Source organism: Zingiber officinale, chromosome 7A, assembly GCF_018446385.1.
Source record: "Zingiber officinale cultivar Zhangliang chromosome 7A, Zo_v1.1, whole genome shotgun sequence".
Lineage (NCBI taxonomy): Eukaryota > Viridiplantae > Streptophyta > Magnoliopsida > Zingiberales > Zingiberaceae > Zingiber > Zingiber officinale.
In genome coordinates this window covers 124,816,091-124,840,592 of record NC_055998.1, presented here as the reverse complement: position 1 = coordinate 124,840,592, position 24,502 = coordinate 124,816,091, and the positions used below count along the sequence as shown (strand labels likewise).

General features: G+C 42.3%; 1 protein-coding gene across 1 annotated transcript; it reads left to right on the top strand.

The window, feature by feature from the left end:
• The first annotated feature begins 18,230 nt into the window (after positions 1 to 18,230).
• Positions 18,231 to 24,248, top strand: LOC122002382 (protein NRT1/ PTR FAMILY 8.3-like). Its single transcript, XM_042557531.1, has 5 exons — positions 18,231 to 18,389; positions 21,726 to 21,831; positions 21,911 to 22,128; positions 22,240 to 22,796; positions 23,277 to 24,248. Exons 1-5 carry the CDS (start codon positions 18,333 to 18,335, stop codon positions 24,097 to 24,099), a joined length of 1,761 nt encoding a protein of 586 aa, XP_042413465.1. The 5' UTR covers positions 18,231 to 18,332; the 3' UTR covers positions 24,100 to 24,248.
• The last annotated feature ends 254 nt before the right edge of the window (positions 24,249 to 24,502 follow it).

The window sequence follows — 24,502 nt, the reverse complement described above, 5'->3', positions numbered from 1 at the left end:
AACTTGGTCGATCGGCACAAGAGTCTGGGACACTTGGGATTTTCATTTATCATTCTCCTGCAATTACAGAATAGACTCAATTGTAGTGGTATTTGATTACGTACTTATCACCTGGCCCTATAGGGCTAAAGATGGTTCACACTCCAGGGTCGCTCAAGATCTTTCCCATTCTCATCTTGTAAATAATAAGCTCCCAAGTGAAGCTTCCGAATAACTTTATAGGGTCCTCCCCACGGGGCTTCTAATTTGATGACATCGTCGAGTGACTTAACTCTTTTCCATACCAAGTCGTCGACTTGGAATGATCTTGGGATCACCCTCCTATTGTAGCTCTATTCATGCGTTGTCCGTATGACATAAGTCGGATGACGACCTTATCTCGCACTTCATCTACCAAGTCGAGCTTCATGAGCTTCCAATGGGTGTTTCCTTCATTGTAGAGCTTCACCCGATCGGACTCTACTCCAACTTCCACCGGAACCACTACTTCACCCCCGTACACTAGATGAAATGGGGTTATGTCGGTCACCTCTCAGGGTGTGGTGCGATAAGCTCACAATACGCTCAGGAGTTCGTCAACTCAACTGCCCCCTGCCTGATCGAATCAAGCTCATAACCTTCTGAGGATCTTCCTGTTGGTGCCTTCCGCCTGACCATTACTTTGAGGGTAGGCCACTGACGTGAAGGCCTACAAGATGTCATAGCTCTTACACCACTCCTTAAGCTTCTGCCCTGTGAACTGCCTTCCGCTATCTGAGACGAGCCGGTGAGAGATGTCGAACCTGTTGGGATCCTTTGGATGGCTAGAGAGGGGGGAGTGAATAGCCTCCACCAAAATCTTAATCTTTTCACAAAAATTCTAAGCGAGTTTGTTAGCGCAGCGGAAAATAAGCAAACAAAAAGAAATTATACGAGAAAAGAACCAAGCACCACTAACACAAGATATACGAGGTTCGGGGATAACTTGTCTCTACTCCTCGGCGTGTCCGTAAGGTGGACGAGCCCTTGATTTTCGGTAGATCACACCCCGGATGACTCCGGCTAATGAAGCTCTCCTTCTCGGTGGAGAAACCTCTCCACAAAGTCTTCGAACAGATTTAAAATGAAACACACAAGACTTACAGATCACAGTGGCTCAAAGAAAATCGAAGTAAGCTCACAGCCACAAAGATGATGAAGACAGAGTCCAAGAACACAGCAAGCTCTCAACCGAAACACACACAGTTTTTCACTTGCTTCTTGTTTTTTTTCTCCTTTCCAGCATACGTCTGCACCGAATCCCTGCTGCAAGCTACAGCGTCGCCAATCGCTTCTCTTCCTCTTCTGATTCTCTGAGCTCACACCAATAGAACCACGGTCTTCACTGGTGCCTCTGAGCTCGAACCAATCACCAGGAGTTAAGCCAATCGCCGCCTGATCACTGCCAGAAACACAGTCAATCGCAACCTGTAGTCGTTGCTGCTTCAAATGCATTTGACGCAGAGAAAGCAGTGGAAAGATCCTTTGTCTCATTCCTTTGATGAGGCTTAATTTGAAACTAAGCACTGGTATGGTACCTGCAACCTGTATCTCCAAAAGACTCACAGCAGAAGGTTAAACAGAGATGGGCAAAAAGAAGTGCGAATCAGAAAATATCAGAGAAAGCGCATGCACAATGAACTTAGCCGTGGATCGGTCAGCAGACCGATCACGTACAAAGAGCGATGAGTCGATCGGTTGATCGATCGGTCGTGGATCGAGTGATATGGATCGGTCCATAGACCGATCCAGCATGCCACAGATTTCTCCTGATCGGTCTGCCGATCGATCAGGCCCCGCTACTGATGCTTTTCTGATCGATCTATAGACCGATCAGTTACACTCGATCCAGGGTGTTTCTGATCGGTCACCGGACCGATCGAAAATTTAGTCTCACTAGATCGGTGCGGACCGATCGGTCATCAATATCCTGGATCGGTGCGTTGACCGATCCAACGCTATGTGATACTAGGATTGGTCCGAGAACGAGCTACCGACTCTCCGACCTAATCCGGTCCGAGAACGAGCTCCCGAGCCCTCTCGACCTAGTGCGGAGAACGAGCCGAGCCCTCTCCGGGCTTAATCCGGTCCAGAGCGAGCTCCGAGCCCTCTCGACCTAGTCCGGAGAACGAGCTACCGAGCCCTCTCCGACTTGTCCGGTCCGAGCGAGCCACCGAACCCTCTCGGCACCGTGGGAGGCGAGCTACCGAGCCCTCTCCGACGTGCCAAGTTTCCAACTTGGACTTTTCCCTTCCACATGATCAACCTTGATCAGTAATCAATCTGAGTTCAATTAACATCTGATACAAACTTAAATCAGTGTCAACATCAAAACAACAGCCAGGTCAGACTGTATCAACAATCTCCCCCTTTTTGTTGTTTGACAACACGATTTAAGTTTAGATCAGAAATGTTCTTATTTTCATAATTTTAGGAGAATCAAGATCCTCCCCCTAAGATGAATACACCACGATGTAAGGAAGTCAATAACGGGAATCAAGATCATCCCCGTTATCTTCTCCCCTAAAATCAAACCTTCATACATCTCTAAACTTAGATATCCTCTCCCCCTTTGTCAAACACCGAAAAGGTACGAATGGGGTGATAAGACTCAAAAGACTCCCCCTTAACCCATACTGTCTTTTTTTTAATGCACCTAGAATACCCTCTAAGTGTATTATGAGACAGTAATAAAGAAATAAGAGGTAGTTAAGACAAAGCATATGAACAGCATATCAATAGCCAATAGGAAATGACACATAAAGAAAAACGGGAAAATGAGCAGCATAAATAGATGAAATAAGCAAATATCCAGGTCATACAAAAATATCCAACAAAATAGCATCCAAAACACAGACAGTCAAAGTGACAAACAGAATGTATCAATCAATGTCCTCAACACGAGGAACATCATCATCATCTGCGGGAGGCACGTAACCCTGAGGCGACATGCTGGAGCTCGAAGGTGGATGGCCCGAGAAATGCTGCGGAGGTGGGTAGTTGGCCATCCAGCCCAGAAGCAGCTGCTGCGTCACCATCTGCTGACTGCGTAGATCATCATAGCGCTGGTCGATCCAAACGCGATCCATGGAGCTCGGACGGTGGCTCATCGTGTCGATCGAGCGGCTCTCCACTCCGCATCCGCCATCGCGGTCGGTCGGCCTCATCGACAGCAGGAGGAGGCAAGAACTGTCGAGGAAGTGCCGTGGTAACTCTCCCACCTCTCCCATCCTTCCATCGAGCAGTCCCATTCTGTCCCAAGATACTGGACTTGGGAAATGTCCGTTTCCCAAGTCTGCAATCCTGTCGACCATCTTCACTATCCTACCTTTAGACACATCTATCGGAAGGGTCTCGAGCCAATCTGTAATTATATGCCCATAAGGAATATAAATAGAGCTGCTAGGCTGAGTATATGAGATGATCGAAGAATAGATGCTCGACATGATATCAAAATCGAGACGCCGACGCAAACCATAAAGCATCAGGCAGTGGTATGGTCGGATCTCTGCTAGAGGTTTGGATGTGATTGGAAGAAGATAGTTTGTGACTATCTTAAAAAGAATATAGTCAGGAGGAGATAGTCTCAGAGCCGCAAAAGTAGGAAACTCGACATCCAACTCATCCAGTCCATCCGGTCTAGGGTGTCCAAAGAAATACTCATAGATAGTGTCAGGTGATACATCAAGTGGAGGAGGTAACGGGTCTGGTAAATCAGGATAAATGGGAAAAGGATCTCCTAAACACATTCGGCAACCTAGATACCCAAAGAATTCTACGACGGAGAAATCGATAGGTCTCTTAGCGACTCTGGTTCTATAAGCACCATCACTGGTCTGATGAAGATTGTTGTAGAATTCAGATACTAGGTCATAGTTGATGTCCCTTTCTAGGTAGACTAACGAGTCAAGTTTATAATATGCCAGGGTTTCGGATACAGAGGGACAAAACTCATCCATGTACTTTCGATTCACAGATCGACATGGGAGTAGCTTGAATGTCCTCTATTGAAACGTTTGTTCAAACTGTCGGTTCGGGAATCTCGAAGAAGAGGAAGGTTGAGGTCGGGAGGGTGCCTAGGACTTGGATTTCTCAGCAGATGACTTAGAAGTACCCTCACCGGCTGATTTCTTCCTAAATAGGCCAAAAATGGGACATGATCGGGACAAGTGAGAGTGCACGGGAGCCCCAAACAATCAAGAACCGAGACAAGAGACAATATACAGAGATTCAGTGAGAAATGAAACCAAAATGCCAACAATGAACAGATTTTGGGAAGGAAAAAGGAGTTACTTGGGCGCCATTTGTAGCTTTCGGAGAAGGTGGAGAGAAGAATCGGGACTGAGGAGAGTGCTGAGGAGAATGTCGGCTAGGGTTCTTTGGCGTGAAATAAGAGGAGAAAGGGTTGGGGGAAGTTAAAGAGGGTGATCAGATCATAAGATCGGACGGCTGTCCGATCAGGAGAAATCCTGACCGATCAGGGAACGTCCTGATCGGTCAGGGAGTGTCCTGATTGGTCGTGGAGACCGATCAGGGAGCTTCCTGATCAGTCCCTGGACCGATCAGATGTGGATCAGTAAGGTCGATGCGTGCCAGTGTCTCCTGATCGATCCCTGGATCGATCAGTGAACCTTCTGTGGTCAGGGAATGTCCTGATCGGTCGTGGAGACCGATCAGGTATCGAACAGAGAGGTCAAATGGGTCTGGAACTCTCCTGATCGATCGTGGAGACCGATCAGGCAACCTCCTGATCGGTCGGTAGACCGGTCAGTGTCTGATAATACTGAAATTCTGATTTCAGTAATTTCAGTAACTGAAATTTTGAGCCGTTGTCTATCGAGAATTCTGAAAAGTTCAGAACTTAAGAATTCAGAATCTCCCAAATTCATAACTTAGAACCTAAGAATCATCACCCACAAATATATTCAAAAAATGAGCTCTTATGGTCTGAGCTTGTTTAGAGCCCGAAAGTTTCAGACTTTAAAACCAAAAACTCAGACATTTGGAATCTTAGGGTTCCAATCTCAGAAAACCTTATAAAACTATTACCTATAGTGAACCAAGGTATTAATTAAGACTTAGGATTGCTATGATCAGTTTCAAATTTGTTAAAATATATCCAAGTTGCTATTATTTCCTTTAACAACCTATCTTATTATCAATCAAAGTCATGAAATGAATCAAACAACAATATCAATCAACACATCAACCATCAACCATAATTAGATAATTTCTAGGCAAAAGTCCAACCAAGATTCCTTGGTTGGAATATATGAGTAAGATCTAGGAACCAAATACACATGAATTATGTAGTGGTCTTCCCCATACTCAATTTATGTCTCTTCAACCTAATTATTCAAGGGATGCATGATACATTTTGAATAATTTGGTTGATCCTAGCATCTCACCCCATTTCTAGCAAACAAAAATATTTTGTTAAACCTTATAGTTTGTGTGAGATGTTCCCAAGTTGCCCAAATTAATTTCCCAATTTCTCTTATCATTTTAATGGTCCTTATTGATCATGATGTGGTCAAAATGACTTATTGAGCCAAACACATTCCCAATTCCCTCCTTAAATGACTAAATTCATTTTCCGGAAGGGGTTTGGTGAAGATATCGGCTAGGTTTGACTTTGACTCAACATATGTGAGTGCAATGTCTCCCCTAGCTACGTGATCTCTAATGAAGTGATGACGCACTTCAATGTGTTTGGTCCTAGAATGATGGACTGGATTTTTCGTTAGGTTTATTGTGCTAATGTTGTCACACAACACTTGCACTCCCTTATACGAAAGTCCATAATCTTCTAGAGTGTGAATCATCCACAACAATTGTGATACACTATCTCCCATGGCAATGTATTCAGCCTCGGTCGTGGAGAGAGCAACACAATGTTGCTTCCGACTTGACCAACTAACCAATGATGATCCTAAGAATTGGCAACCCCCACTAGTGCTTTTCCGATCCAATTTGCACCCAGCATAATCGGAGTCGGTATAACCTATCAAGTCAAAAGACTCAGTACGAGGGTACCAAAGGCCTACTCTAATTGTGCCTTTAAGGTATCTCAGAATTCTCTTAACTGCAATTAAATGAGATTCCTTGGCACAGACTTGATATCTAGCGCACATGCCCACAGCAAAGAGTATGTCCGGTCGACTAGCTGTGAGATATAGAAGACTACCGATCATGCTTCTATAACGCGTTAGATCAACTGATTTTCCACTCTCATCATTGTCCAGACGAGTGTTTGTCGCCATTAGAGTGGACACTTCCTTAGAGTCACTCATGTTGAATTTCTTGAGCATCTCTTGAGTGTATTTCGTCTGATGGACATAAATGTCATCTCGAGTTTGTTTGATTTCAAGTCCAAGGAAGAAAGTCAATTCTCCCACTAGACTCATCTCAAACTCACTCTCCATGTGAGTGATAAATTCATTCAAATAGTCCTTGTTATTTGAGCCACAAATTATGTCATCGACATACACTTGGGCTACAAAAATATTTTCACCATCTCTACGCAGAAATAGTGTTGGATCTATTTGACCTCTCACAAAACCCTTTTCTAGTAGGTAAGTTGACAACCTTTCGTACCAAGCTCGAGGTGCTTGTTTAAGCCCATAAAGAGCTTTCTTGAGCTTGTACACGTGGTTTGGAGCTTCGGTATTCACAAACTCTGGTGGTTGTTCAACATAGACCTCTTCTTTGATGAATCCGTTTAAGAAGGCCGATTTAACATCCATCTGATAGAGCTTGAAACCTCTATATGCAGCAAAAGCTAGCATTAAACGAATGGACTCTAATCGTGCCACGGGAGCATAAGTCTCATCATAATCGAGGCCTTCGACTTGACTATAGCCCTTGGCTACAAGTCTCGCCTTGTTCCTTATGACTTCTCCCTTTTGGTTTAACTTATTTTTGAAGACCCATTTAGTTCCAATAATGGTGGTCTTCTTAGGTCTAGAAACTAAGTCCCACACTTGGCTCCTTTCAAATTGACCTAACTCATCTTGCATAGCTATGATCCAGTCAGGATCGTGCAATGTCTCATCAACTATTTTTGGTTCAATTTCTAAGATCAAGGCGACCTCATTAGACTCATTTCTAAAGAATGATCTAGTCCTAACCTCTTGTTGGATGTCTCCCACAATCTGGTCTTGGGGATGACTAGAGGCTATCCTAGATTGCCTTGGTGTTGGCGGTGCCTCATGAATGGTCTCACTAGGCACAGGCAGAGACTCAGTATCAGGCAAATGATCAGCCTGAGCCCTTTGTTGCCTTTGCTCATCGTCATCAGAGTCAACCTCGACTCTTTCTTCATTTTGATCATTCAAACTTAGATTTCTAAGTTCAAGTTGAATTTCTTCTACATCCCTTGATTGATCATTCGATTTAGGGATTTCTTCAAATGCTACATCTGAGGACTCTTCAATCAATTTAGTCCTATTGTTGTAGACTCGATAGGCTTTGCTGAAGAGAGAGTACCCGACCAGTATCCCTTCATCAGCCTTAGCCGTGAACTTTCCAAGATGATCCTTGGTGTTCAAGATAAACACCTTACAACCAAACACCCTAAGATGTTTAATTGTAGGGGGTTTCCCAAACCAAAGTTCATGAGGAGTTTTTCCTAAAAACCTATGTATCAGGACTCGGTTTTGCACATAGCAAGCTGTATTCACAGCTTCAGCCCACAAGTAGCCCGGTAGTGAGTACTCATTGAGCATGCTTCGTGCAACATCTTGCAAAGCTCGGTTCTTTCTCTCCACAACCCCATTTTGCTGTGGGGTCCTTGGAGTAGAGAACTCATGCCTATATCCTTTTTCTTGACAAAACTCTAAAAATCTATGGTTTTGAAATTCTCCACCATGATCACTTCTAATTATTTTAATTGTTGTTGATTTTTCATTTTCAGTTCTTCTACAAAAAGAAATAAAGATATCTATGGTTTGATCCTTATTTTTCAAAAAGAAAGTCCATGTATATCTAGTAAAATCATCAATAATCACTAAGCAATATCTACTACCATTCAAAGAAATGACACTACTACAATCAAACAAGTCCATATGCAGTAAATCTAAAACAGTAGAGGTACTTACAACGCTTTTACCTTTATGAGTTGCTTTTGTTTGCTTACCCTTTTGACATGCATCACATAGTTTTGTCTTTTGGTACTTGATGCTTGGTAAGCCTCGCACTAATCCTTTGTTGGCCAGCTTTCTAATATTCTTCATGTTCACATGAGCCAACCTCCTATGCCAAAGCCATGATTCTTCTTCTTTTGACATGAAACACTTAGCAGAGGCATTAGTAGCACTTTTAAAAGAAATTTGATAAATGTTATCTACTATTGTGCCTACTAGTACCGTGTCAAGTGTGTCAATGTGTTTGACCAGACATTGACTTGAATGAAACTCAATTGTGTAACCCGTATCACACAATTGACTGACACTTAGGAGATTAAAAGTCATCCCCTTGACTAGAAGGACATTCTTGATTTGGAGGCATTCGGATATATGAATGTCTCCAACTCCTATAACCTTAAGACTACCATTGTTACCAAATGACACATTACCTCTATTTTTGTTTTGAAGGGTAGTAAAAAGTGACTTGTCCCCGGTCATGTGCTTGGAGCATCCACTATCAACAAACCAAGTTGATAGACGCTCCCCCTTGACCAATGCCTACAAGACACGAAAGATAGATGGTTTAGGTACCCAAATCTTGGGACCTAATGCATCTACAATGAAAGACTTAGGCACCCATGCCTTGGTTACACCCTTCCTAGTCTCATGAACCCTAGAAGCATGTGATTTATGAAAATGAGTTCTAGACACTAGAGAAATAAAACTTGACTCCTTGGGTTGATACCCTAACCCAGCCTTATTGTAGACCGCCCTTTGGGCATTTAGAATCATGTCTAATGTCTTGGAGCTAGTTGAGAATTTCTCAAGCATTTTCTTGAGTTTCTCAACTTCACTCTTCAAGGCTTTGTTTTCATCTTCAAGGAGCTCTAGATGTAGGTCATCAACCTCATCTTCCCTAAGAGCTCTCAAGTTCTCTACTTCATCTTTTAAAGATTTAATTTCAGTTTTTGATTTTTTAAGCAAGATAGACAAATGTGTAATAGTCTTATAGCATTTTTCTAAGTGAGAAGAGGTTACCTCTTCATCATCCGAAGATGATGAAGCCGCGGCTGAAGTGCTTGCGTCCCCATCACTCCCGGAATCGGATTCCTCCCTTGCCGTGAGTGCTAGTTGCCTTGTGCTCTTCTCCTTCTTCTCTTCCTCCGATGAGCTCGAGGAGGATTCATCCCATGTGGCTTTGAGGGCTTTCTTTTTCTTGGCCCTTTCCTCCTTCTTCTTTAGCTTTGGACACTCGCTCCGATAGTGTCCTTTCTTGCTACACTCATAGCAAGTAACGTTAGATTTATCAATATTTTGATCTACAGTTTTACCTTTGTATCTCCTGCTTCTTCTCATGATCCTCCTCACAAAATTTGCCATCTCGCTTGATGATGATCCACCTTCATCATCGGACTCGGAGGAGGATGAAGATGAAGGAATCTCTTTCTCCTTCTTCTTTTCTTTCTTTCTTCTCCCATCCTTGCTCTTTTCTCCTGCAACCAAAGCTATACCTTTCTCCTTTTGACCTTTGTTAGCAAGTTCATGAAGTTTCATTTCACAAAAGAATTCATCTAACTTTACAATTGAAAGATCCTTAGAGACCTTGTAGGCATCTACCATAGATGACCACAAGGCACTCCTTGGAAAGGCTTTTAGAGCGTACCTTACAAGATCACGATTCTTCACGCGTTCATCCACGGAATGGAGACCATTGATGATCTCTTTGAATCTTCCATGTAGCTCACTTACTGTCTCATTTTCCCTCATGGTGAGGTTTTGGAGTTGGTTTAGGAACAAGTCTCTCTTGGCGATCCGAGAGTCCCGAGTTCCTTCTTGGAGCTCGATGAGCTTGTTCCATAGATCTTTTGCGCTCGTGAAAGGACCTACCTTGACGAGTTGGTCCTTGGCTATTCCACATTGCAAAGTGACCACTGCCTTGACATCGGCTTGTCCTTTGCGGGTTTGCTCGGTGGACCACCTTGAGGAGTCGAGTTCCTTACCTTCTTCGTCCTTTGGAGGCGTAAATCCTTCCTTTACAGAAAACCACATGGAGATATCAGTTTTGAGATAATACTCCATGCGGCTCTTCCAATATTGGAAATCTGCTCCATCGAAGAAGGGTGGTCTGTTGGTGTTGAATCCTTCCTTCATGGTCATCTTCTTGTTCCTTAGGATGTTAGTCCAGATGAAGAACATCAGGCTCTGATATCACTTGTTGGGATCCTTTGGATGGCTAGAGAGGGGGGAGTGAATAGCTCCACCAAAATCTTAATCTTTTCACAAAAATTCTAAGTGAGTTTGTTAGCGCAGCGGAAAATAAGCAAACAAAAAGAAATTATACGAGAAAAGAACCAAGCACCACTAACACAAGATATACGAGGTTCGGGGATAACTTGCCCCTACTCCTCGGCGTGTCTGTAAGGTGGACGAGCCCTTGATCTTCGGTAGATCACACCCCGGATGACTCCGGCTAATGAAGCTCTCCTTCTCAGTGGAGAAACCTCTCCACAAAGTCTTCGAACAGATTTAAAATGAAACACACAAGACTTACAGATCACAGTGGCTCAAAGAAAATCGAAGTAAGCTCACAGCCACAAAGATGATGAAGACAGAGTCCAAGAACACAGCAAGCTCTCAACTGAAACACACACAGCTTTTCACTTGCTTCTTGTTTTTTTTCTCCTTTCCAGCATACGCTGCTTCTTATGTCTCTGCATTCGATCAGCCTGCACCGGATCGCTGCCAACCTGCACCGAATCCCTGCTGCAAGCTACGGCGTCGCCAATCGCTTCTCTTCCTCTTCTGATTCTCTGAGCTCACACCAATAGAACCACGGTCTTCATTGGTGCCTCTGAGCTCGAACCAATCACCAGGAGTTAAGCCAATCGCCGCCTGATCACTGCCAGAAACACAGCCAATCGCAACCTGTAGCTGTTGCTGCTTCAAATGCATTTGACACAGAGAAAGCAGTGGAAAGATCCTTTGTCTCATTCCTTTGATGAGGCTTAATTTGAAACTAAGCACTGGTATGATACCTGCAACCTGTATCTCCAAAAGACTCACAGCAGAAGGTTAAACAGAGATGGGCAAAAAATATCAGAGAAAGCGCATGCACAATGAACTTAACTGTGGATCGGTCAGCAGACCGATCACAGACCCTTGTACCGATCAGACAACAGTCTGATCGGTCTGAGGCTGGTCTGATCGGTCGTCACGACCGATCAGATTGGATATGGATCGGTCCATAGACCGATCCAACACCCTTTTTCTTCTGCGACATTTTCTCCTGATTGGTCTACAGACCGATCAGATTGCACTCAGTGTGCTACTGAGTGTTTCCTGATCGGTCACCAGACCGATCAGAAAATTTAGTCTCACTAGATCGGTCTGCGGACCGATCAGTCATCCAAAGTATCACTGGATCGGTCTGTTGACCGATCCAACGCCTATGTGATACTAGGATTGGTCCGAGAACGAGCTACCGAGCCCTCTCTGACCTAATCCGGTCCAGAGAATGAGCTCCTGAGCCCTCTCTGACCTAGTCCGGAGAACGAGCTGCCGAGCCCTCTCCGACTTAATCCGGTCCAGAGAACGAGCTACCGAGCTCTCTCTGACCTAGTCCGGAGAACGAGCTACCGAGCCCTCTCCGACTTCGTCCGGTCCAGAGAATGAGCTACCGAGCCCTCTCTGACCTGGTCCGGAGAACGAGCTACCGAGCCCTCTCCGACTTCGCGTGCCAAGTTTCCAACTTGGACTTTTCCCTTCCACATGATCAACCTTGATCAGTAATCAATCTGAGTTCAATTAACATCTGATACAAACTTAAATCAGTGTCAACATCAAAACAACAGCCAGGTCAGACTGTATCAACAGAACCGACATAGAATATTTTGTCATATAAACTTGATAACTATGTGCTCGGTTATTTTGACGAGCAGCTCGACCTCCACCTATTTAGAGAAATAATCTGCTGCCACGAGTAGGAATTTTCGTTCTTCGGTCACCATAGGAAATGGTCTAACAATGTTCATGCCCCACTACTCGAACGGACATGATACGATGGATGCTTTTAACTCTTCAGTAGGTCGGTGGTGAATGTTCTAGTACTTTTGATAAGACGGGCATGTGGTTACCGTCCGAGCGGCATCATCTTGCAAGGTGGGCCAAGAGTTCTCGGGCAGCAGGATCTTGCGAGCCAGTGATCTGTCACCATGATAACTACCACAGGAGCATTGGTGACCTCTTGCAGGATGTACTCAATGTCTTCCAACCCGATACACTTGAGAAGCGACCTTGAAAAAACTCTTTTATATAACTGATCTCCAATTAGGGTAAATCGTCTGACCCTCTTTTTTAACAAACGAGCTTCCTCCTGATCGGCTGGTGTTACCCAATCGGAGGAACTCTATCAACGACGCCCTCCAATCACTCGGGAAGGTTATTCCAGCCGTCCGGTTGATATATGCCACCATCAGGACTTGTTCGACCGACGTATCTATTATGATCGGAGATAAAGAACTAGCTAACTTAACCAACTCGTTCGCAGACTGATTCTTCGATCGGAAGATCTTTTGTATAGTCACTTCTTGGAAACTTATCTTCAATTTCTTAAAAGCTTCGGCATACAATTTGAGTCAAGTGTTATTTATCTCAAACATCCTCGATAGCTGCTGGGCTGTCAATTGAGAATCCTAATGCATAAGGACTCTTGTAGCTCCCACACGCCGAGCTATCTGTAGGCCATTTATCAAGGCTTCATATTCTTCCTAGTTATTTGTCACCCAATAATCCAGTCGTACGGATAAATGCATCCTATCTTCATGCGGCGATATTAAAAGAATGTCAATTTCGCTGCCTTGCCAAGTAGATGAACCATCCACATATACCTTCCAAGTTACGCCCAACTCGACGTTCTGGACCTTAGTGACAAAATCAGCTAAGGCTTGTGCCTTGATTGCCATCCACGGTTGATATTGATGAACCATCAAATGCCAAGCCAACAGCATGCTTTGTGGATGACAAATAAATCCAGAGTGGCTATCCGACATTGGGTTTTACCAGTACAGGTAGGGAGATAAAATAGTTCTTGAGTTCCTCCAGTGCCTTGTCACATTCCGCGTCTTACTAGAATTTCATCACGCATCACAGAATCTTGAAGAACGTGTGACTTTGGTCAAACGATTTGGAGATGAATCTCGACAACACAATGATCCATCCGGTCAGCTGTTTGGCCTCCTTCAAGTTGCGGGGCGAGGGCATGTCCTGCAACGCCTTCACCTTGCTTGGATTTGCCTCTATTCTCCACTCAGTTACTATGTACCCCGAGAATCGACCACTCTTCGCTCAGAACGGGTACTTGCTTGGGTTCAGCTTAATTATGTATACCCTCAGAGTGCAGCAAGTTTCTTCAATATCTACATAAAGGTCAGCAGCTCGGAGCAATTTTATTAATATGTTATCGATATATACCTCTATATTTCTGTTGATCTGCAGCTGGAACACCTTGTTCATCAGTCTTTGATAAGTGGCGCTGGTGTTCTTCAATCTGAACTACTTAACGTTATAGCAGTAGGTCTCGTCGGGCGTAATGAAGTTGACCTTCTATTGGTCCTCCTTGGCGAGTGACATTTAATGGTAGCCCTGGTATGCATCAACTATGCAGATCAACTCGCAGCCCGACGTGGAGTTCACCATCTAATCTATCTAAGGCAGGGGATAGAAGTCCTTTGGGCAAGTTTTGTTTAAGTCGCGGAAGTTGATACAGACTCGCTACTTGTTGCCCAGCTTAGAGACTAGCACCACATTGGGCGGCCTCGGGAATTGAACCTCGCGGATGTGACCGACTTCCAACAATTTTTCTATTTCCACTCAAATAATCTGATTCTGCTCCGAGCTGAAGTCCTTCTTCCTCTATTTCATCAGTCGAGCCTCGGTTGGACGTGAAACTTATGCTGAGCCACGCTCGACGAGATGCTCAGGAGCTCGTGAGTTGACTAGACAAACACGTCATGGTTTTGCCTAAGGCAGGCGACCAGCTCTGCCTTCTTCTCATCTGTCAGGTTGGCGACAACAAATGTTGTGGCTTCCAATTGATTGGGATGGATATGAACCTCCTCTTTTTCATCGTAGACCAATGCTGACGGTTCCTCCAAGATTGTGTTCACCTCCAAACACTGAGTCTTCTGAGAGACCTTTGCATCTGACTTGACCATCTCGACATAACACTGTTGAGCAATTGGTCACCTTTGACTTCGCCTACCGCATTGTCCACTAGAAACTTGATTTTCTAGCAAAAGGTGGACACTATGACTCAAAACTCGTTTAGGGCCAGTCGACCCAATATTACATTATAGGCGGACGACGCATCAATCACAATGAAGCTTGTGGTCCTTATTCTCTTGAGAGGCTCCTCTCCAAGTGATATGGTCAGCCGAGCTTGGCCGATCGACAATACTTCATTGCATGTGTGCCTATACAGTGGGGTCGTCATGGGTTGTAATTCGCTCCGATCGAATGTCTTCTTAAAGATGATATTTACCGAGCTGCCTGTATCCACAAAAGTTTGGTGAATAATGTAATTAGCTATTATTGCTTAGATGATCAAGGCGTCATCGTGAGGGATCTCCACTTCATCTAGGTCTCGAGGGCCGAAACTAATATCTAGTCCCTCGGCTTTCACTTTACTGCATACCACAGTATTTATCTCCAGTCGCCAAGCGTTCAACTTATTGGCTCTATTGGAATCACCGTCGGTTGGTCCTCTAGCGATCATTCCAATTTCGTTCGGGAGGCATTGCTTCGGTTTTCCTCTTCCCGAGCTGAGGGTCTAGTCCACTTAGCCGAAGCTCGGGCAGGACTTGCATTTCCCCCTTCGTCGAGGCTGGCGATGGGGCTACTCGGCCGCTGGTCTCTCTTCTTCTCTTTGCCCGTCTGACCAGCGTCGATGACGCCGATCAGGAGTTGGTGAGCGATGATGGTATCTTGGAGGAACTGGTCAGATTGAGATTGGTCTCAAGTCATAGCAGTCTTGTGTGTTATGAGTCACTGATTACGATGTCCACGACCGGTCTCTCGTAGCTTTCGGCCGGTCTGCTACTACATGCTGCATGACATGAGTTCGGGGTTCCTGGTGCGGCTGTGCTGCTCCTGCCCGAGGGCCCTTTGGTGGTTGATGATTATTGGTTGGTTGCCGTTTAGGAGGAGCAGTCTGCTCAGTGGACACTTCCTTTCTACGTGCCACTTGGGCCTCCTCCGTATTCGGCGGCATGCCTGAGCAGGTGATCAAAATCTTTTGATGGCCTACGGGTGAGTGAGCGAAAAAATTCTCCTTCGGTAAGCCCTTGTGAGAAGGCATTTACCAATACCTCTGGGGTGATCGATGGGATATTCATGGTCACCTGGTTGAACCGCTTGATGTAGGCTCTTAACGCCTCCTTGGGTCCTTGCTTCACAGCGAACAAATTAACGCTCGTATTCTGGTGGCAGCGACTACTGGTGAAATGATGAAGGAACGCCGCTTGGAAAGTCCTTGAAGCTATGGATTAATCCGATCGGCAGTCGCCTGAACCATCATTGCGCTAATTCGGAGAGGGTGGTGAGGAAGACTCGACACTTCACTCCATCAATGTACTGATGGAGTGTGACTGTGTTATCAAGCCTGATCAGATGGTCATCTAGTTGTCACATTGTATTCCTCGATCGTCAATGAAGTATAATGTTAGGATAGTGGGTCATCAAGGATCCCCCTAAGAGAACTGCCGATTGATCCATTCAGGAAAATCATCAGTCATTGGCGCTTTTCCCTTCCACCCATCCCGGACGAACGCGTCATCCGAGGAGAATCCTTGCTCCCTGTCAGCTCAGCCTTGTTCCTTTGAAGGAGTATGGAACAATGCCCGATGAAAGGGGATCAACACATCTCCGTATGTGTCAGTCGGCTTCTTGTTCTGCCCCTGAATGGATATATTTTTCGTTCAATCTCTATATCTGCCCTGCTGTCTAGCTACTGACGCCGTGAGTTCATTTACGTGTCGATCGACCATCACTTGTTGTTGCTGCTCCACAATCTTTGCTGCTCGGGCTTGTATCAGCATGTCTAATTCCTCCTTTGTCAGTGTCACCGTCGTGAGTTGTCTAGCGTCCTTCATCTCCATATCTCAGAGACAGACTATGTTCCCACAGACGATGCCAATATAATCCTGTCCGAAAATCGTGACGAAGGCTAGCTGAGGATGTGACTCCTCTATTAAGCTCGTGAAGACTCCACTCCGATTTGCAACACACAGGACGTCAGTGCTGGGCCAGGGAAGGGGGTCTCGGCGTTGACCCTTTGACACTCAAGTCAGTCACCGGAATAGTAGAAAGAAGGCGGAACAACGTAGTAGTAGTGAAAGCATAAGCGTAAATAACGAATAGCACATACCTCCGCTGATGTATAGACCCCCTTTATATAATGCTAAGTAGGCGACATGCACGTTCCTCAAAGCGCGAGCACGCTTTTCCAACTGTCATATGAGAAAACATGTCAGAAAAGTATCTCTTACACCATATCTTAACAAGACATGCAAATCCTTGACATGACAGTAGAAACTTTCGTTGTACGATTTACCTGTTGACTATGCCATGTTGTCAGCGACATTATCTCCCAGAGGGATATTACAAGATATGGGAGGGGTCCCACTATTTTGGCCGAGTGGGTAGGGATGACAATGGGACGGGTTGAAATATGGTTCTGTAACAAATCCGCCCCCCCGTGGGGTGGGTTTAGACGCACCTAAACGAGTCTCAAGGCGGATTCGGGGCGGGTCCCGGGTTTAACCGGGCCCACCCCGTATAATATTTTTTTTTATTAATTATTAATTGAATAAAAGTTGATAAAATTTTTAATTGAATCAAAATTGATAGATTTTAATTTGTGATAATATTTTTTGATTACAAAATTATTATTAATATAAATTTTGAAAATAAATTTAATGTTTAATTAATTTTTAAATATATTTTTTTTGTATTTTTAAAAAAATATGGCGGGTCTAGTAGGTCTAATCTGAATCTGCCCTGTTGGGTTCGTGGGGCGGGACGAGTCCAAAGGGAGGCGGTGTGTGTCTCGGATTTGGTCAAACCCGTACCAACCTAGACCTGTTGCCATCCCTATGAGCGAAATAGTCGTTCGACCGAGAGTCTTCACCCGGTCGATCCCAGGAGCTACTCTCCTCCATAGTATCATGATTTAGTAGGCTATGTCTTGCCTGACTGGACAAGAGTTCTAATCGACTTGACACTCGCTTAGTCAATTGTGAATCTTTTTTTTCTATATTGATTCCGATCGAACGAGCAATCTATTCCGATAAACTTCGTGGTCGATCAGAATTTTCAGACTCGATCAACAATTGAAGTCAACCTATGCTCGATATGTTTTTGATGAGCCCATTAATTTTCTGATATTGATCGTCCTGATATCAATTACTATTTCTGCCTTCTATCTATATTTGATGGACCCCTTATCGTCGCCTCAACATTAGTTTTTCATTAGCTTAGTCAGATTCGAATCTTAAATCTCTAATTAAACGTAGAGTGTCAGCCCACTGCCAGGGCAATTAGTCCTCTCTCATGCGTACGGAGAACATCCACCATTTTATATTAATTAATGGCTGTAAGAGATTAAATAAATATTGGAGTGTAAAGCCTTTTTCCAAGGAAAAAATTCTCTCACAAGAAACATGCAAGGGTGTTTTCTCCGAACGATTTGGTCCTATCTAATCTTGGCCGTTTGTCGAGTAAACAGTTAGGATTAACTATACGATGATCTTACGGTGAGTAAGCCCCATTTCACGTGCATAACGCACGCGGCGGCTGCACTGTCTGCCTTCACCGTTTAGGGAGCGAACGCATTCCCAAAATTGAAGGCGTGTCATCCAACAGCAAAGCTCAATTAGGACGGAATATATGGAGCCCGTTCAAAACGCACGTCAAACAGATGGCAACCCGATCGACCCAACTAATGCGCGACAGGGCAATAACGTGGGGCCCAGCCAATGCTCGAAGAGGATGATGAAGTGGGCTGATCATTTGGTCCCGTTATTTTTTAGTTTCTTAAAGGAGACGGAAGGTGGTCTTGCCCTCATAATCTCCACCGGGGTTGGTTCGGCCGCGAGAAAGGAATCAGGAATCTGTTCTGTGCGAAATCGACCGATGGGATCTCTGCAAGACGAGCGGAGCGTTTCTTTGGAAGAAGCGCTCTTGCCTGAGGTTGGATCACCTCTTCTCATTGCGTTTCTGCATATAGTTTGCTTAAATTTGCTTTCTTACAAGCTGCTTGTGCTTAACCGGTCTTCGTTTTTTATGGACTTTGCGGTCCTTTTGATGTTTTTTTATCAGAATAGTTGACCTGTGATTCGGATCTTTGAGTTGGTTAATTGCGAGATTATTATATTTTTGATTAATTGCTTGGGTTTGCAATCAATTGCTGTTAGCGGATTCCTATATCATTCGAAGTTAGTATGCGAGATTTTTGTTGTGGTTTGAATTTGGGGTTTCGATTGATTGCGACCCTATTCTTGGCTTTCAAACCATGTTAGCTTGTCATTCGTGAAGGAAAAAAAAAGTTGTCGATCCTTTACTACTACAACATAACCAACGCTGGTTTGTCTTGCTTTGGAAAACTATTCTTACATGAAAAGTAGTAGTAGCTTTTTTCTCCAGAGATATTTTGGGGATTTTGTGTTGTTTTTGTTTGACATGTATTGCGACCATAGGTCTTTTTTTTTTAAAAAAAAATAAAGAGTTAAGATTTTCACAAGCTCTGAAAAGATTTTGATTTGATGAAAAATTTCATGAGCATACGGAAGGCCAGTTTGTTATTAATTTAATGTGGCAGAAATTCACATTCGCTAAGAAATTTTAAGTTTTCACTATGGTTTCCCTAGTAGAAACTTCCTAGACCCATCATAAGAACAGTCCATAATTGTTTTCTTTTTAAGTTTGTCTTTGTAGCCAATTTGCCACATTTTTCATCTGAAACATTTAAGGGGTACAATAAACTTACATGCACATATTCTCAGTCAGATAAGAATCCCTTGACCAACTTGGATATATGAATGAGCTTTCTGATGCAGAGTTCGTATATCTTTTTAGTTTAAATATATACTGTGTAAGGGCGAGTCATTCAAGTAATATGATTTGCTATCATCACTCATGGTACATTCTGAAAGATGTGGTTATTGCAGTAGGGTACACCTTTCACACAGTGAGCAAAAAGCTCATTTATATAGGAAAAAGTTTCTTTTTGCTCATATTTGACTTTACATATGTTGAAATGAGATCTCCGTATCTTATATATATTATATAAATATTATAAAACAATTAAGTTTATTCAGGCATCAATGGTTGAGGCTTTAAATCCAAACCTATCTCGTATCTATTATGATTATCTATTTTGTTATTGAAACATGTCTCGAATTCCCTTAATATGCCATACCTAACTAGATAGCTAGGGTAGTCATGGGCAAGGATTGAAATCTCATGTTGTTTTGGTATGGTGCAAACTTACGGTTCTGCTTGCTGACTGAATATGCTGGCATGGGAATTATGTAGTTATATTGTCCAGAGTCAATTGGTATCTTTTGGTATTGCAAGGTATCATGACTTCTCATTGCCACAAGGTTGTAGTGCTAGATCATGAGAAGGGACAACACTGAAAGCTATGCAAGAGAAATGGTTTGGGTGTTTTGCTAAGTTGTGAGGAGCGCTGTCGGAAGTTGGCGTGGTGCAGATTCATCTCGTCGTAGAAGAGAGGCAGTGAGAAGGAAAGAAGCTGATGGGTCTGTCTCACGACCAATGGAGAAACCCCTTTAGGAGGGAAATCATGAATTTTATGTGGGGGATTAATTAATAAATATGACTAGTTTAGGAGTGGTTGATTTATAAATATTATTAATTTGTTGTGGGTTAATTGATAATGTTGCGTCCATTGGCAAGTGGGGACTAGTTAGATTTATCGATATAAATATGTTTTGGTTGAGGATTTATTTGATATTAAATGATGAAAGGTTAAAGTATTAATAGTCTTACAATCGTTATAGTAAGTTAATCATGTGAGTGAGCTGAGGGTCTGACTAGAGAAAGAAGATTTCACCTTTTTAATAAATAACTATAGGTAGAATAATTTTATTTAAATTTAAAATACATTTTAAATATATTATGACTTTATATTGAAAAGTTATATCATTTTATGTAACATTAATAATAATTTGATTAGTTAATTGTGATTAATATAGATTATTTTCAAATATGGTGAAATGATAACTTGATTAAATTTTTAAAAATTTGATTTATTACTGTAGATATAAATTTATAAATAATATCTGTATTATTATTTTTCGCTATCATTTTACACTATTCCATAGTTATAAAGACTAGATCAGGTTGCTAGATTGGAAAAAATTGGAACCAGATGATTCTTCCGTTTAGGTTAGCTCATGGCTTTCATGTGCAAAAAAAATCACTTAAAAATAGTTGAATCACAAAACCAGCCAATTGGGCCGCTTTTTAAGAAACTAGGCCAAGTAAAATGGCTTAAAATGTTAAAACTACCTTTTGTAATTTCAAGTAATTAAATTTGGGACAAGGCCATAATTAATTTTTCATATTTTAACCTGCCCTAATAATAAATACATCTTAAAAATTATAAAATCTTCTACTTCAAATATAATTCCAAGTTGATTATTCTAATTTTTATATCAATACTATATGTACTAATAAATTATTTTTCTTACATTTGTCTATGCATGCTTATGTATTAGTTTAAACTTCTTTATTACCTAAGTTCATTAGTAAAATCAATAAATTTGGAATTTAATTACTGGATCTAATAAGTTGGTCTGGCTTATGGACTTGACTGAGTCAATATCAGGATTGACCTACAGTTTAACTAATTGATCTACCAATTTACCATTAAAATAGTGACCTGAAACTCAGTTGGTTGGACTTCTGGTTTGGTTTTTATAATTATGCACTATACACCAGCCGGTCTTAGACAAAAATATTTAAACCTGATTATGGGCTTGGACTTGACTTGGACAAGAAAAGAAAAATATAAGCCTGATCTGATTGGCCCATGCCAGACCCAGCCCATCTAATGATCACTTTTATTAGATCTTTTGGCTGACTGGTAGCACTATTGAATTTACAATCTATGATAACCTTTCAATTGTAACATAGAGGATTATGAATTGGCATTATTTTCTTGCATAGTAGCATTGCCGAGTTGGTCACTACATGGTAGATTTGCATAAATGGGCAAGAGTCGATTCTTGACAAAGCCGGTGGAAATACCCTCTCAAGTGGTGGTCTGCTCGGTTTTCTGATTTACCCCTCTACATATGGCTGTGGGGCCAGCCGTGGGGCGCTCGGGTCAGCGTATGACCTTTTGCAGAAAATTTGTGGATTTTTTTAATTCACTTGGATTCCTATAATTTTGAGCACTTCAGACAAGAAATCTTGTTTTACATTTTTTTATCATATAAATGTTTTACACAAGTGCTTAGACCTCCTTTATTTATTATTTTCAAATTGGCGGATTTGAAGAATGAAAATAAAGGGCCATATACTGGAGATGGATCTGTGGATATTCATGGAAACCCTGTTTTAAAGGAATCCACAGGCAACTGGAGAGCATGCCCCTTCATTCTTGGTATGTACATTTTTAAACTCTTTTTTATTTCCTATATTTAATCAGCTTAAATTTCTACTTATAAAAATACAAATGATAGGGAATGAGTGTTGTGAGCGTTTAGCTTACTATGGAATATCTACAAATCTTGTCACTTACTTGAAGAACAAGCTGCATCAGGGAAATGCCTCAGCTGCAAGAAATGTCACGACATGGCAAGGTACCTGCTATATTACTCCATTGATTGGAGCAATTTTAGCCGATGCATATTGGGGAAGATATTGGACAATTGCAGTATTTTCAACAATATACTTCCTTGTAAGTATTACTCAGTGCAACATGATCTTGTCCTTGTCGTCCAATTCCATTTAGGGTGATAAGATCAATTTTCCTTTTGTTAAGATGATTAGTGCTGTTTATTACTCATAGGGAATGGCTACATTGACCCTTTCAGCTTCAGTTCCTGCATTTAAGCCTCCAGCCTGTATAGGATCATTTTGCCCAGAAGCAAGTGCATTTCAATATGCTATCTTTTTCAGTGGACTCTACCTGATTTCACTAGGGACTGGTGGGATTAAACCTTGTGTTTCTTCATTTGGTGCTGACCAGTTTGATGATACTGATCCAAGAGAGCGAGTGAAGAAGGGATCTTTTTTTAATTGGTTTTACTTCTCTATTAATATTGGTGCTCTAATATCTAGCAGCCTTTTAGTTTGGGTACAAGACAATTATGGATGGGGCTTGGGTTTCGCAATCCCTACATTATTTATGGGATTAGCAATACTGAGTTTTTTCTTTGGCACCACACTATATAGATTTCAAAAACCTGGAGGAAGCCCTATTGTAAGGATGTGCCAGGTGATTGTTTCCTCATTTCGCAAATGGAAAGTGCTTGTGCCTCATGACATTTCTCTCCTATATGAAGTGCCTGAGAAGTCCTCTGCAATCAAAGGAAGTCGAAAAATAGAACACACAGATGAACTCAGGTAAAAGTCTATCTTTCATACAACATTGACTGAGAAGTGAGAAACCCTATTGTATCATTCTTAAATTATCTCTGTGAAGAACTTAGCGAACAAATGAAGAAGCTTGATGCAGATCTCTTGTTTTTTTATTGTGAGTTTTCTATAGTGGATCTCTTGTATAATTGTGATTAGACTCTTATTACATCTGCATTCTGTGACTAAAAAGATCACATAAGAAAAAAAAACAATTAGAGTTGCATAAATATATTTGCATCCAAATGCTTTCTCAGAGAAATAGGCTTATTCATTCTCAGTTTTAATAATTCCTTTTAAGTGCCTAAAGGATTTTGATGCTTGATATTAGCACCATCTCTGCATTTGAAGAGACACTTCCTCAAGAAAATAACTTTTTCTGCCGTTAGACTCTGCTTATTTTCACATAGCTTAATCTATTATGGACCTGACATTGGTTTTTTGATTAGCAACTGTTTTGTTCTACAGATTTCTCGACAAAGCTGCTACTGTGACAGAAACTGATACGAACACTGAAAGCTTTTCAAACCCATGGAGACTGTGTACTGTCACTCAAGTGGAAGAATTGAAGATTCTGGTCCGGATGTTCCCTGTCTGGGCAACTACCATAGTTTTCTCTGCAGTCTATGCACAGATATCGACTATGTTTGTTGAGCAAGGAATGGTGATGGACACAAAAATAGGCTCCTTCACCATTCCACCTGCATCTCTTTCAACATTTGACGTTATCAGTGTGATCATATGGGTGCCAGTCTATGACAGCATTCTTGTTCCAGTGGTGAAGAGATTCACAGGCAAAGAGAGAGGCTTTTCAGAATTGCAAAGGATGGGCATTGGCCTGTTCGTATCCATACTAGCTATGGCAGCAGCTGCAGTGGTCGAGATCTGGCGGCTGAACATCGCCAAAGCTGAGGGTTTAATTCATGAGAAAGAGGCGGTTCCCTTGAGCATTTTATGGCAGATGCCACAGTATTTTTTAGTTGGAGCAGCCGAAGTATTCACATTCATTGGGTCACTTGAATTTTTCTACGATCAATCTCCTGATGCAATGAGAAGTCTATGCAGTGCGCTATCGCTTCTCACAACTGCCCTCGGAAACTACTTGAGTTCCTTCATTGTGACTGTAGTGGCATCGATAACAACTCGAGGAGGGCAGATTGGATGGATTCCTGACAACTTGAACGAAGGGCACCTAGATTATTACTTCTGGCTTCTTGCCGGGCTGAGTTTTTTGAACCTTCTGGTTTATGTCGCCTGTGCAACCAGGTACACAAGCAAGAAGGCTACTTGAAGTACAAAACTGTTGGTTAAGTTATATTCCTGAATCATGGAATTGGATATTGGTTAGTTATTGTTCAGTCAATGATGTGAATGTATCTGTCCTATGTTAAAACCATGGTGCAACAGTTGCCTCTTTTCAATTACAATAGCTTTTGATTAGCTTCTGATTCCACTAGATTTGTTCTCAACGTTCATTAGCTTTTGATTTTCCCAAGCATCGCATGGGGGTGGAATCGGATGAATCTTTTAAAACTGCATTGGCACTAGTCTTACCAACGGGAAAATCAGACAAATTTAGACCACTTTTACCCAAACTCTTTAAATTTAATATTTACAAGTAGAAGTGTTCTACTCAAAACTAATCTTGTTTTAGTGCTATCTTTGATGCCGTTGCAGTTGACTAGATAAAAAAG